This window comes from Atta cephalotes (genome assembly GCF_000143395.1).
Source record: "Atta cephalotes unplaced genomic scaffold scaffold00002, whole genome shotgun sequence".
NCBI lineage: Eukaryota > Metazoa > Arthropoda > Insecta > Hymenoptera > Formicidae > Atta > Atta cephalotes.
Genome location: NW_012130066.1, coordinates 7,215,646 through 7,229,632, shown reverse-complemented (window position 1 = coordinate 7,229,632; position 13,987 = coordinate 7,215,646). Strand labels below are relative to the sequence as shown.

The 13,987-nt window shown below is 35.7% G+C and overlaps 2 protein-coding genes across 3 annotated transcripts; one reads left to right on the top strand and one right to left on the bottom strand.

The window, feature by feature from the left end:
- The first annotated feature begins 45 nt into the window (after positions 1-45).
- Positions 46-1,348, top strand: LOC105621310 (larval cuticle protein A3A-like). 2 transcript variants are annotated; one of them, XM_012202783.1, is made up of 4 exons: positions 46-57; positions 355-420; positions 469-796; positions 1,022-1,348. In XM_012202783.1, exons 1-4 carry the CDS (start codon positions 46-48, stop codon positions 1,243-1,245), a joined length of 630 nt encoding a protein of 209 aa, XP_012058173.1. In that variant the 3' UTR covers positions 1,246-1,348. The 2 variants fall into 2 exon arrangements, with proteins under 2 accessions (XP_012058173.1, XP_012058164.1); XM_012202774.1 differs by having other exon boundaries at positions 355-782; positions 924-1,348.
- A 9,380-nt stretch (positions 1,349-10,728) lies between these two features.
- LOC105623457 (chromatin modification-related protein eaf-1-like) lies at positions 10,729-12,770 on the bottom strand. Its single transcript, XM_012204853.1, has 2 exons — positions 12,552-12,770; positions 10,729-11,607 (listed from the first exon to the last, which is right to left on the bottom strand). Exons 1-2 carry the CDS (start codon positions 12,768-12,770, stop codon positions 10,729-10,731), a joined length of 1,098 nt encoding a protein of 365 aa, XP_012060243.1.
- Between the last annotated feature and the right edge of the window lie 1,217 nt (positions 12,771-13,987).

Below are 13,987 nucleotides of genomic sequence, written 5' to 3'. Positions count from 1 at the left end.
TCAGTCTTGCTTTGGTCGATCCAAACCAACCAAATCCACTCAAGAATGGCATTCAAGGTGGGTAAAGGATCGCAAACGTTGAGGATTTTCCAAATCCATTAGATTGTGTTTAAAATCTATTCTTTATTAAACTTTGTTGTACACTCGAAATGATCTCTTGAAACAAAGATTTACTTTCTAGAATTCGTTTTCGTATAATAATAAAATTCGCGTGAGTGAATCAATTAATAGGAATTGCTCCTCGCGCAAATTCCAAGTGCATATCGAAATGTAAAATTAAGATCAATTTGATATTGTCAAGTTCTCTTCTCGTAAAACAGACAGAACAGAGATTTTATCAATATTCTTTTGCAGTTTGTCGTGTTTGCTGCCTTTGTGGCCGTCGCCAACGCCGGTGTTCTTGCACCCGCCGCCCCCTTAGCTTATGCCGCGGGACCCGCAATCGTCGCCGCTGCTCCCGTTGCCAAGGCAGTGGTGGCTAAGACTATCGACGCCGACTTCGACCCGCATCCACAATACAGCTACGCCTATGACGTGCACGACAGCCTGACCGGAGATGCCAAGAGCCAACACGAGACTCGTGACGGCGACCTCGTCCAGGGTAGCTATTCTCTCTTGGAAGCTGATGGCACCAGGCGCACTGTTGACTACACCGCTGACTCAGTCAACGGATTCAACGCCGTAGTCCGCAAGGAACCCGCCGCCGTTGCCGTCAAGGCCGTCGCCCCAGTTGCCGCCCCCATCGCACATGTCGCACACGCTGCACCCCTCGCCTACGCTGCCCCAGTCGCCAAGATCGCCGCTCCCATCGCCAAGTTGGCCACCCCAGTAGCTGCTGCACCCCTCGCCTACGCCGCTCCCGTCGCTAAGCTGGCCGCCCCGATCGCTGCTCCCCTCACCTATACCGCCCCCGTAGCTAAAATCGCTGCTCCTGCCGTAGCTCACTTCGCGCACGCTGCACCCCTTACCTATACCGCCCACGCCTCCCCTCTTGCATATGCCGCGCACACCTCTCCTCTTGCGTATGCCGCGCACGCCTCTCCTCTTGCGTATGCCGCGCACGCCTCTCCTCTTGCGTATGCCGCGCACGCCGCCCCTCTAGCAGCTCCTCTTGCAGCCCCTCTTGCTAAATTTGCTGCTGCACCTGCCATCTCCTATGCCGCCCCGGCTGCACCTGCCATCTCTTATGCCGCCCCGGCTGCATCTGCCATCTCTTATGCCGCCCCAGCTGCTTACATCCACTAATCGTGTTGATCACGCCAATCTACATTGTCGACTCAGGCCGAACTTATTTATTTTTATATCATGTACATGTTCTTTTTATGTGACTGATTAAAGAAATTACATACGTATTTGAGACTATTTGCTTTCGAAACCTTGTTAACCATTTCCTGTTGTCATCATGTAATATGTTAATACATGTATATATGATTAAAATTAAATGTATAGTATATGTTGGCTACTTACATTTAAGCGAATTATTTGTAATAGTATATATGGCTGATGACGAGTATTGTATTCCATATTGTGCAATACAAAAATATTTGTAGAAAATTAAAATATAAACAGATAGAGTCTTCCATTTTCAATATGATAAAAGGAAGTCAAATGATAAGGAACATTGACGCAACGAATATTATAATCAATTTAAAATAAAAAAATAAACAAAAATGAAATACACAAAATCAAAATAGACAGGAATATTACATTTGCGATATTAATGATCAATTTTAATAAATTTCATGCGATTTCAGTCAACATAAAGATAAAATAGAAATATCTAAATAATTTGTTATAATTTTAATTAAAAGTGGAAATGTATAAATAATTTGTGAAATCATTGATGGAAAGTAATCAGAAAGATTATTTTGATTTGTTATATTGATTAATTTTATTGCATTCACAAAATAATCGCCCATATTATGTTTCTTATACCGAAGGATCACACATTTATTCCAACATATTATAATTTACGTTCAAATATATATACATATTTTCATTCTTTGTTTATGAAATATTTAAAGTTTTTGCAGGATAGTAAAAATATTGTAAAGAAAAAATATTTTAGAAAAATATCTAAAATTCACGTTTAATTACTTATATGATACTTCATAAATTGAAGTATTAACAATTTTTAACAAAATTTTTGTTCTTTCGAAGCATACCCACTATTGTGTTTATCAAACAAGATGACATCGTATTAATCAAAAAGTCCTGTCAAAAAGTCGTGTTAATATTTATTTAAGCACTCTTATCGTTCTGAGAAAAGAATGGCGAAATGATTAAAGCAATCAAAATCTAGATATCGAGCGATTACCACATATGATGTGCTAATCGTGTGCGTCATATGCGACATTCTAGCTCGCGATTGCAATTCGTATTGTTCTGTGTCGTCATGCTAATATAAATTCACGACATGGTGTCGAAATTGCTCGCTGCTGTCATTTGTGCCGAATCTATTTTGCATCGTTTCGAGAACCCACTCTCGCGATTCAAGATTATCGAGAGCTGTCCCTGTGATGTGTTTATGATATGCGATATTAAACATAAATACAGATTATAGAACGTGAACAAGTTTTAGTTCTTAAAAACAGAAACAACACTTTACACCTATTTTATCACCTTATTACTCGCTCTAATTTCCAATTATATAACTCGTGATTTAATCTTATAATATCTACAAAATTATGCCTTGTAAATTATTATTCATATTTTCGTGAAACAACTTTTTATGAAATCTAGAATATGATATTTGAAATATCGAATAATGTAAATCATCATAAGAATTAAAAATAGCTGTCTCACAATGATATCAAAATAAAAAGAAATGAATTTTAAAATTTTGTCGGTACTTTAAACGATCTGTTTCTAAATTCAATTTGACTTTTGTAACGAAACAAGCAGCATTAAATTTCTTGCCCCGAAACAAGCAGCATTAAATTTCTCGATCCTTGAATGGGCACGTGCCCTTGATGCATGGGGTAAACTTTCGCGCGTAATACCGCGGCGATTGGCATCACGTTATTTCTGGCGTTCGCCAGAATTGACCCACTTTCTCCGCTTTTCGCTCGTCCTTTCTCGAGCACCTCCCCGAGACGCGCAGTCGCGCAAGGATCGCGGCGGAGCCTCCACTTTTGTTCGCCGGTCTCGATCGGTCGATTGCAAAAGTGCCGTTGCATCGCCTAAAAATCGCGGGCACGACAATGGAAAGACACAATTTTGCGAATGCAATGTCGCCCGTCGTGTTTCGCCGATCGGCGATGACTCGCGCTGCGTGCGACATGGGTCACGTTAATTCGATAATTCATTCAGATAATTGAACCATTGAACATTCTGCCGAATAATTCTATCACGTTATATTCGCCTAATTATATCGCAATGTATCCGATTTGGGATGATTTATATAATTTCAAGTGTAATTTTATCCGATTAAATTTGATAATCACTAAAAATAAAAATTATAACATTCTGTCATCGAAACAGTTAATTTCGACTTTTGTACTTCACACTATTAGTGATAAATTAACATTTAGGACGGGGATTTATTTTTTTAAATCTTATAGAGAAAACTTTTTTGAATAAAATTTGTAATTCATTATTTTCATTGTATACCTTGCTTTAAAATATGACATTTTTCAGCATCACTATAGTGGCTTTCCCATCTTCTAAAGATTAAAATTTTTTTATTTAAATAAAATCCATTAAAGGCATACTTGAGGTTTCAAGTCCCGAAGATCATGGCCAGTATTCATAGGCCGATATTTATAGTAGATTTAATTTTATCTTAAATACAATCTTAATACATTATAAGCCAACTATAGAGCTGCATTTTATTTTAAGACATTACTTAAAATTCATTTTAAAACATTACTTAATATAAGTATATAACGATATAACTGTATAAATTTAAAAAAACAGCCACATAGAGAAGATATAAGATCAATGATTACTTTTTAATAAGTCTTAAGTTATAAGAAATTGACCAATTACAATCGAATGCAAGAAGAATATTTGACTGTAATTGATCAATTTCTTATGACTTAAGGCTTAAAACACCTATTGAACCGGAGGATTAAGGCTTATGGCATAAGACATAATCGCATAAACTAATCAGAGGACTGTATTAGCATCTTAAGAAATTACTTAAGATGATCTTAAAATATGAGCAGATTACGAATATACGCTCTTAGTTTTATTATATCTTATTATTTTTCTATTTAAATGAGATAAAACATTTTTTAATTTAAAAAAAAAGTTAAAAAGTTAACGTTTAAAAGTAACTCAGTTAAGTTAAAATTTAATGTATTTAAAATTAACTAAGTTAAAAGTTCTTAATTTTTAACTTTTTTTAACTTTTAACGTTTTAACTAGTTAATATCCCCCTGGATATTAGATATTTTATCTCTTAAGAAGATCTCTAAAATAAGAACCGACTATGAATGGCGACCTTGTGATTGGCTTATTGCATCTTAAGACGATCTTGAATATAAGAACACCCATTATAAATATCGATCTAAGTTTCGCACATAAGCGAGCAACGCGCGGCATGTAAGGAAGCAAAGAAACGTAGGAAGAAGAATTACGTGTACACGCCAACCAAATTCGAGCTCGCTCATTCGTTCGTACACGTTCGGCGCCGAATCCATTTGCCGTGGGAGAAAGGCGTCCAAATTCCAGGCCTCGATTTAAATTGCGTTGCGTAACAGGGCAGGCAGACCACTCGCACTTTTCGGGAAGCGCGTTGTTTTTCGACCAAACGATTCCACGGAAATGATTGATGTAGCGATCTGCGTGTTGAAATATCATCTACAATAACCTTGATTCTAAAGGTTGTCGTTCTTACACATTTTGAATTGCTTATATATTATATGATTCATATATTAGATCCATTAATAATACCATTAATACAGGATCATTTTATTTATCAAACATCTTGATAATTTCTCAAGATTCAAGTTTTGAATTAACAGACACTCACTTTTCCAATTTTTATTAAATTCTAGCTTATTATTTTTGGTCACCAATTTATTATTATTATAAATATTCGGTTATATAATCAAAGTAGTTGCTGTAGAATTCCGGGAGAAGACTTGTTAAATACTTTCTTTGTGTATAGAGTTGAAATTGAAAGGATACAATATCGATATATTAAAATATAATTAAAAGCTTGTTGAAACCGATTATTAGCTATGCAAATTCGAGGGCACGATCACATTATGGTGAATGGGTATATCGCGTAACCTTCCTTCACGACAAGTTAACATGGTCCTCAATTAATATTTATTGGCCTGATCTTGTTCTTATCTCATTTGATCTTCACGATTTCTCGTTAGTGTGACTTCTTTTGTAAGGATAAGTCACTAATAATTCTAAATGCGCACATGGAAGATAAAATGACTTTTAAAAGTAAAGAAAAAAGGATCGCATAATTTTCAATGAAGGGAGGCGTACAGTTGCACAATCGTTAAATCGCGAGAGTGTCGTAAGCGTTCTTAATGACGCGAGTGAATAAAGATGCAGTCAAGATATTTTTGGAGTCGATAAGATTTTAAAATTGTGATGCCCACGACGTATAACGTAACATGGAATTGCATTTTAATATAAAATGTATAATATATAATACTATGTTTAATCTGTGACATCGTCCCGTTTGTTTTTCGTCTTTCATATGCGCGACATATCTTCGATATTTTATAGTTAAAAATTCAGAATAAAAGTAAAAAAGTATGAGACATGCCAATAACTAAGGAGTGATCAAACTCCTTAACCAATATAATGCAGGAGAATCTTTACATGTTTCATACTTTTTATTTTTATTCAAAATTTTATTTTTATTCAGAATTTTTAATTATATGATGGCACATATCCTTTACTGATAACTAACAACAAGGTAACTATAAATGAACAGAGAATTCTATTAACGTGCATCATATTCATAATTTTATATTTTTATATGCTGGAGACATATATTTCCCTGTCAAGATTCATCATCTATCAGATTTACATACGCCATAGAGGTAAGAATTTAAGTACTTATTAAATATATTTTATAGATACATATATATATGTACAATGTATATATACATATGGATATATCTTTTAGTTCTGTTGCTTGTGTCTGATGACTTCTTTCATATGCATGTAGTGCGCATGCTAGTTGAACACATATATGGAATCTACAGTTTAACATCGATTTCGAATGACGAAGTTTTTATTTAGACAAGTGTTCTTGGTAAGGATATTCTCGGGGTTGCCACTTCTGAGAGAGGAATGAGAATATGAAAATATTTTGGTTTTAATCTATGCTAGAAATCCTGAGAATCGAATTCGGGATCTTTTATATAGCAGACCAGTGCGCTGTCTATTCTGCCACACTTATTCTCATATATAAATATAAATATAAATATAAATATATATATATATATATATATATATATATATATATATATAGTAGGTGTACCTTAAATTTTTTTCGCCGAGCGCTCTTATGTAGATAGAGCGGACTCAACTGAGCCGAAAATCCTCTATCATTTTCTAATTTTCTCAATGGTTAACATGCCGATTGTCATGCGCATCAAATAAATAATTGTTGACGAAAAAGGATAAAATCATGAGGCAGAATATAAAGAATTAATTCTTTATATTCTTTCTCATTTTTTTATCTGACGCGCATGACAACTACCATTAATAATAAAATGGATTGCTTTAACGGGCGTAACATTTGCTTCGCTTATACACTTTAAAATGAGACGATCCTTCGGATTACGATGCGCCGATGAGAAATGATGGGGTCAAAGAAAGATCCTTGATTTAAATTTTACTTGTAGCTTCACCCATGGATATCATCGCCGGACAGTGATTTATAAAAAGTAAGAAGATCAGTTGACAGCGATAATTTTTCAACGAGTTTGGGGAAACATTCGATATCCATTAAGTGAGTGCAGCACTTACTCGACCCCTTTTTCACTTTCGTTGATAACCTTGATTCGCGTGAGTGTGGTTAAATAATAAAAAAAATCATGTAACCTTAATCGATGAGCTCAAATATTCTGTCGAGCATCGTACATGCAGGATCTTTTATTCGTTTTGTCGAAAACATCTGTTTAAAGCCGACAGTACATTTCGTTCATTTCGATTTGATTTCGTGATTCATCGCAATTAAATTACTGTAGACATTTTTTTTTTAAATTACATCCTTAATAAATTGCCACTTAATAAGTATTGTAATGTGAAATAGATTTAATTTAATATCTATATAAAAAAGGCAGCATGAGTTTCTTGCATTTAAGAGAAAAAAAGAGAATCGATGATTTTAAATGATGATAAAAGACTTAAATTTGCCAACAATTTATCTCGATAATTACGTGAATTTGTATAGGCATCTCTTTTAATATAGCAAAGTATAATTTAAAAGTAAAATGAAGATAAACATTGTATTAATCTGATTGAATTAATCTGACATGGGTGTGCGATGTATTGCTCGTTTAATTCATCAATTTAAACATAGGATATTCCAGTCACGATATAGTTGCAGTTACCGCAAGTGCTACGTGCATGCTTTGCAAATCGAGTGTTAATGTCGTTAAATAACGACGCAATTTCACGCATCGCGTTAAATGGCCCTGCGTAATTAGTTATGCCTTATGATAAATTGACACAATCGAATGAGAGGAGCGATTTTTTCTACGGCTGTATTTCGTTGAATATATCATGTTTCCCTTCATTTCTCAAATTTCAATTTAATGAGGAATCAAATAATAATAAAAATTCAATGAAACCAGTCATTTTTTTCCTCTTATCAATTTTCCACAAAAATACTTGATAGGTAAGCGATAAACTGTCAAAGTCAGAGACGGCAATTAAAATTATAATGGATCAGCGTAGGATGTGTCGCGATTCGGTTTTCGCCCATGGCGATTCGCCTGTTCGCTCAGATTCCAGACCGGTCTCTCTGTTAAAAGTGGACCGGTCTTTTGTGCGTACGTAATACGGGGCGCGATTACGAGGTGCCGCATAGTGACATTGGGCGCGGTTCTTTGACGGCCGCGGCTGCAGTCGCGTTTTCTGTTCGGTGAAAGTCGATTCGCGAATGCGAACCACTCTCCTTCTCGTTCCTTCTTCGTTCCGCTGCACTCCGTCTTAACTTGGAGAGACGAACAGAGAGAAAGAGAGAGAGAGAGAGAGAGAGAGAGAGAGATGCCGTCTTTTTTACGACATTGTAATCCGAATTACGTGTTACTCTTTTCTGAAACTTCTGTTTTATTCGAGGAATGACCGATGTAGTTCCTGGACGACGTGTCTCTGCAAATAATAGCTTAAGTCTTACATAATCTTTCGTAATAAACGATGCGAACAACATCGTAATACTTGAATTCCAATTGATTTATATTAAAAATTTATGTTAGCCAAAATTTTTTTATATTAATTATATGTTATATGTTGTTTAAGCATTTGCGTCATATATAAAATAAGTATACAAGAAAAGAACGATTTTGTTGAAATATTCAAAATAATTAGCTAGAGATATAAATCTAAAAGTAATTTTGTTACACTATCAAAATAATATATAAAACGTTGAAACTGGTTGTTATACAATGTTAAAACTTATTGTAACATTGCGAACTTTTTGTTCTCATCATGCTTGAGTTTCCTACATAATTATTTTGATGATCCAACAAAATTATTTTCAGATCTGTATCTATCTAAATTATCAGAGATTTCAACAAAAAGGAACCAATGTTTTTCCAAGAAATGGTTTTATTCAAGTGAGTGTTCTATTAAAAAGAAAATTCTTTTATTTAAAAAATAAAATATTTTACATTTATAAAAAAAATACATAAATATTTTATTTAAAAAACGATAATTACCAATCTTGATGCGTTTATATTTTTTTTATATTCATATACTTTCTGCATATTTACTATTTCTTTTGTGTTCTTATTTTTGCTAGTGCAATAAATAATTATAAATAAGTTGGTTATTAACCAAATAGTTATGACATAATTTAAAAAATTATATATAAAAACATGTTCTTTTACTTGATTTTACCATGTCAACGATTTTTGTGTTAAAAAAGCTATTACAGTAGTAAACATCGCTCACTGGGCAGACATCTAGTGCGCGTCTACTTGCCTGATCCATTGACCTTTACTACTTACTCTGTGAAAAGAGATTTCGAAACGAAACATTTTTCACATATATTTCAAGGATTCTACATACCGATATATATAATTTTTCTCAATAATAAAAAATAATCTTTTTTATCATAAACATTTTCATTTTCATTGAAAAAATTTAAATATTACGCAGAATATAATTTTCTCAAACGTAAAATATTTCGTTCAATAATTGATATAATTTCTGTACATGTTATAGTTGCATATAAACATACCCTTTTCAAGAAAATGCGGCGACGATAATGACGTATTATAAAAAGGCAATTCTTTTTATTTTAAACTGCTAATCAAGAGTGAAATGAAGACATTCCAAAGAAGACGGCAATTACCATGTTTTTACGATTTGTAGACTAATGATCATAATAATGATCTCCTTTTCATACCGTTAAAATTATTTACGCATCGCGCGTAGCCGAAGGTCGCCTTACGTGCATGCGTGTATTATACATGCATACGTGGCGTGTGTTGCGTAAAGACGACGACAGGGGCCCGGTGCGCTTAACAACAGGCCCGACTTACGTAATAGCGAACGCTGGATGGATTGGGCCCCAACATGACAACCGATCAACTCGTTGATGACATTGATCGATGCACATCCAGAGTTCGTCGCTTTTACTTGATGCGCACATGCCAATTTTTGTGGCATGCGTGCGACCTAAGATAATCAAACGTAATCAATTAGGATATATTGACTGTCTCGTCAGCGGTTGTCTCTCTTATCATTTCGGCCAATTACACTTTTTTACTTCGTGTTTTTCGGTTAAAATAAATGCTAGTATTTATATCGATTCTTATTTCAAGACCGTTTTAAGTAATGTCTTAAAATGCTGATGCTCAGATTAATTTTGTATACCTACTTAAGTTTTAAATATAAAAGTTAGTTTTAAATATAAAAACGAATTATGAATATCGCCCAAAATTGATAGATGTCAATCGCAGAAATTTTATGAAAAAGTATTATTAGATTAGTGAAAAATTGGTATAATAGAATCCGATTTATGGTTTTCTAATCATTTTCAATAATTTTTTTTCACGCAATTCTAATAGTATTTTTCATAAGTTCCGAAATAGCCTGAAGAAATTGACCAATTATAGTCATTATTTTTTTCTCTCTCTCTCACACAATCGATTGTAATTGATCAGTTTTCATAAAGTTTAAGGCTTATTGTGTTTCGGTATTAAGGAAACAATCGAAAAGAAATAAGATATGCGTATATATAAGTAACTCATGGTAAACAATTTATTCTAGTTTTTATCGTCAATAATCTTAACAAATAATACGCACGGAAAAAAAACACAGCTGAAAACTTTACTGATTCAGCAAATCTACAGTCGTAATATACAAAACAATCAATTTTCTATGTAACAAAATAACAAAGTTGACAGCTTATATATATAGCTTGTATATAATAACATTATAACGATTTGTTAAACCTTCTTAATTATAGATGTTGAATTCGCGCAATAAGTTATAGGTTTGCTGCACCACCCAATTTATTTATTTATTTTTTTCCGTGCGGAAATTAATAATTCGAGGTAGATACGAGTGGATTTACGTCAATGCGGCGGCGGGGGTATAAGTCAGGCCGTTGAGGGGTGCAGTGTAAGCGAACGGCGAAGAGTACGCGGCGCTATACGCGGCGTAAGGGTAAGTGGGATACGTGGCTATCGCCCTGGCAGCAGCTGGAAGACCGATCAATTGAGGATTCGCGACTTGTTGTCGCTCGATTTGTCCAGCCGTCGATCCGACAATTCGTGCGGATTGTTGCGCGGTCTGTTGTTCCTGCTGCTGCTCTTGTGGTTGATGATGCTGAATCTGTAATTTCGACGACCGTCTCTGCTGCTCCTGCAGCTGCTGCAATTGTCGCAGCTGCTGTTGCTCTTGTTGCTGGTGCTGTTGCTCCTGCAGCCGCTGCAACTGTTGCAACTGTTGACGTTGGATCTCTTGCTCGCGCGTCGTTGGTTTCGCTTTTAAGGGACCCGACCGGGTGTCGAGTACCTCGACATCAGAATCGGGCCCAACGGCAGGAATCGACGGTGCCGGAGCAGCGGCGGGTGCTGTCGGTATGGTAATTGGAGTCAACGCGGCCGGTCTGAGCGGTAATACTGGTGCGGCGATGGCGGCAATCACTGGTTCTCTGCTGACAATCGCGTTGAAGCCGTTGATCGGGTCCGCGGTGTACTCGACGATGCGACGCGTACCGTCGGCCTCGATCAGACTATAACTGCCGCGTACGATATCGCCGTTGCGGGTCTCATACTGAGCCTTCGAGTCACCGGTCACCGCATCCTGCACATCATACGCGAAGCTGTACTGTGGCGCTGGATCGAACTCCTCCAGCTTTGCCAGAGGCACCACCGCTGCTGCCGCTGGCACGGCAGGCACCACTGCCCCTCGAGCGAGCATCGCCAGTCCCAGAAAGAAAAAGAGCTGAAAATCAATATGAAATCAGCAATACTCCAATTATCTTGTCGAATCTCTGGGAGCTTTCTTAGCAGAAAGCTGTCTTATAATCTTAAGACAGTGTCTTAAGTCTTATATCTTTAGTAGCGCATAAGAACTATCTTATGATTTATGTCTTAAAGTGTATATGAAGTATCTTTAAGATATAAGTCATAAGACAATTCTTGTGCGTTACTAAAGACATAATGGGCCTTCTATTGCATAATAAGCCATTAGTCATAAATCAGAAGTCAGAAACTAAAAATTAACCAATCACAATCGTTAATTTTTAGCTTTTGATTTATGACTAATGGCTTATTGTAGAAAACCCATAAGACCCAGAAGACCCATAAGACCCAAAAGATCCATAAGACTTAACAAGACACTGCGTCTTAAGATTATAAGTCAGCCTTTCTGCTACAGTCTTAAGAGCGGGAGCACCGAGTCTTGCATAACGTATGCAATACGTAAATGAACTAAGAAGAGTCCTTTATTTCCTTCCTTTCCATGAAACAAAAGATTCTAATTAGTTGATTTTCTTATATCTTATACGTTATGTTCTGCATCTGTTCTCCAACCTTAAAACACTTTAGCATTAATGCGTATTTTATAGTAATGTTACACAAGATCTGTGTTCGGTTTTGACGCTCACGTGTTGTAAACTTCATTCCATCTTTTTTCCGTAGTAATGTATGATGCAAGCAGTAAAGATAGAATGAAGCTACAGCACATAGGAGTCCAAATCGAACGTAGTCGAGATTTTTTACACATGCGCGGTCATTGATATTCAATGATAATTAAAAAAATACTTAAATAAGCCTGGGACTCGATTACAAAATACAGTCTTTCGGACACAGTCATTTCAAAGGATAGCTGAAAAGAAGATTCTAATGCTTGAGTATCTCTTCCAGCTTCTCTCTTTTCTTTCTTACCGTGTCGACCATGTTTGCGTGCAAGAGGATCACCAGAAGAGGACTGATGCCTCGGGGTAAGATTGTCCGTACTTTTATACGTCGTCGCTTTTGTGTCATCTGACGACGATGATGCTCCCTACAGCCACCTACGCCCCACCTAATCATTGCTTCTGTCTCCTTCTTTCTTTTTCTATGTCTTCCTCTCAGAGGCCGTACGGTGACCTCCGTGATGATCATTGCGATGTACAAGGAGGTCCGACCTGCGGTTGTACTAATGTACGCGCGCTTATATGTTTCTTCATATCACCGCTGTCCATTCGTACACGCGACTTGGATGCCAATATACCGAAGACTCCAGACCTCGAGGTCATTCGACGAAATCGTGAAATTGTGTACCTCAATACGAACACGCTGCAAGACCCTCATTCTCTTTTTCCTCGCCTTTCTAGCTGTCGATAGGACAATTATACACACCTAGGAGAAATAATACATGCGGAGTCTATAGCTTAATCTACAATGTGCTCTTTGCTTCCTATGGCCGGTATTCAAGTTGGTTCTTACATTCTTAAGTGCAGTCTCAAGATGTTACAAGAATTACAGAATCGTATTATCTTAAGATGATCTTAAAATAAGAATTAATTACGAACATGGCCTATTTCTTACTTTTTACTAAACTAATAATTAAAAAAATGGTAATTGAGAGTTTTAATACACAGTAATTAATGTAGATGTAAAATTCATTATATTTGAAAATTGCACTAATTATTGCGTATTAAAACTCTTAATTGCCCGTTTTTTAATTAATTATTAGTTTAATATCTCGAGAGCTCAATCTGTATTTTTCTTTGTTTATTTACTTTTTACTGTTTTTTACTTCTTGTTTTTTATTCTGTTTGTTATTCTGTCGTCGTTTTCTGTCGCGAGATAAAAGTTAACGGATTTGGGAAGAAACAAGAAGCAAGTGATAATAAAGAAACACGATTGTCGTTCGAACGACTGCAAAGACAAAAAAAAAACAAGAGACAAAAAGCAAGAAACAGGAATTGAAAAGCATATTATACAGATTAGGCTTTGTACAGATTTAGCTTTAGACTTTAGAAGCAAGATGCAACTCATATATGTATATTCTAATTGAAGGAAATTTTCTCGACAGCAAATTATGTGACATTTCGATAGGAAAATGCTAAGAGTAGCAATTTAAAGACGATATTATAGATGAAGACATATAACAAAAAAGAAACTACATAACATTAAATATAGGGTTGAGAAGTAACGCGTTATTTATAACGCGATGTTACATTTTCATTACTTTTTTTTTGGGAACGATTTGCTAACGCCGTTACTTTTTTGTTAGTAACGAAAAAGTAACGTTACATTTTCTTTAGTAACGGAAACAAAATTGACCCCATTATTCTTACTTTTTTATGGGTCAGCCATCACGAATAAGATTATAG

Excerpts from the sequence above, each read along its gene's own strand:
- LOC105621310 (XM_012202774.1), top strand. Across the intron at positions 783-923 it reads GCACCCCTCGCCTACGCTGC|CGCTGCTCCTGCCGTAGCTC; the intron begins CCCAGTCGCCAA and ends CGTAGCTAAAAT.
- LOC105623457 (XM_012204853.1), bottom strand. The coding sequence starts at position 12,770 with ATGATCATCACGGAGGTCACCGTACGGCCTCTGAGAGGAAGACATAGA. Across the intron at positions 11,608-12,551 it reads ACGCAAACATGGTCGACACG|CTCTTTTTCTTTCTGGGACT; the intron begins GTAAGAAAGAAA and ends ATTGATTTTCAG.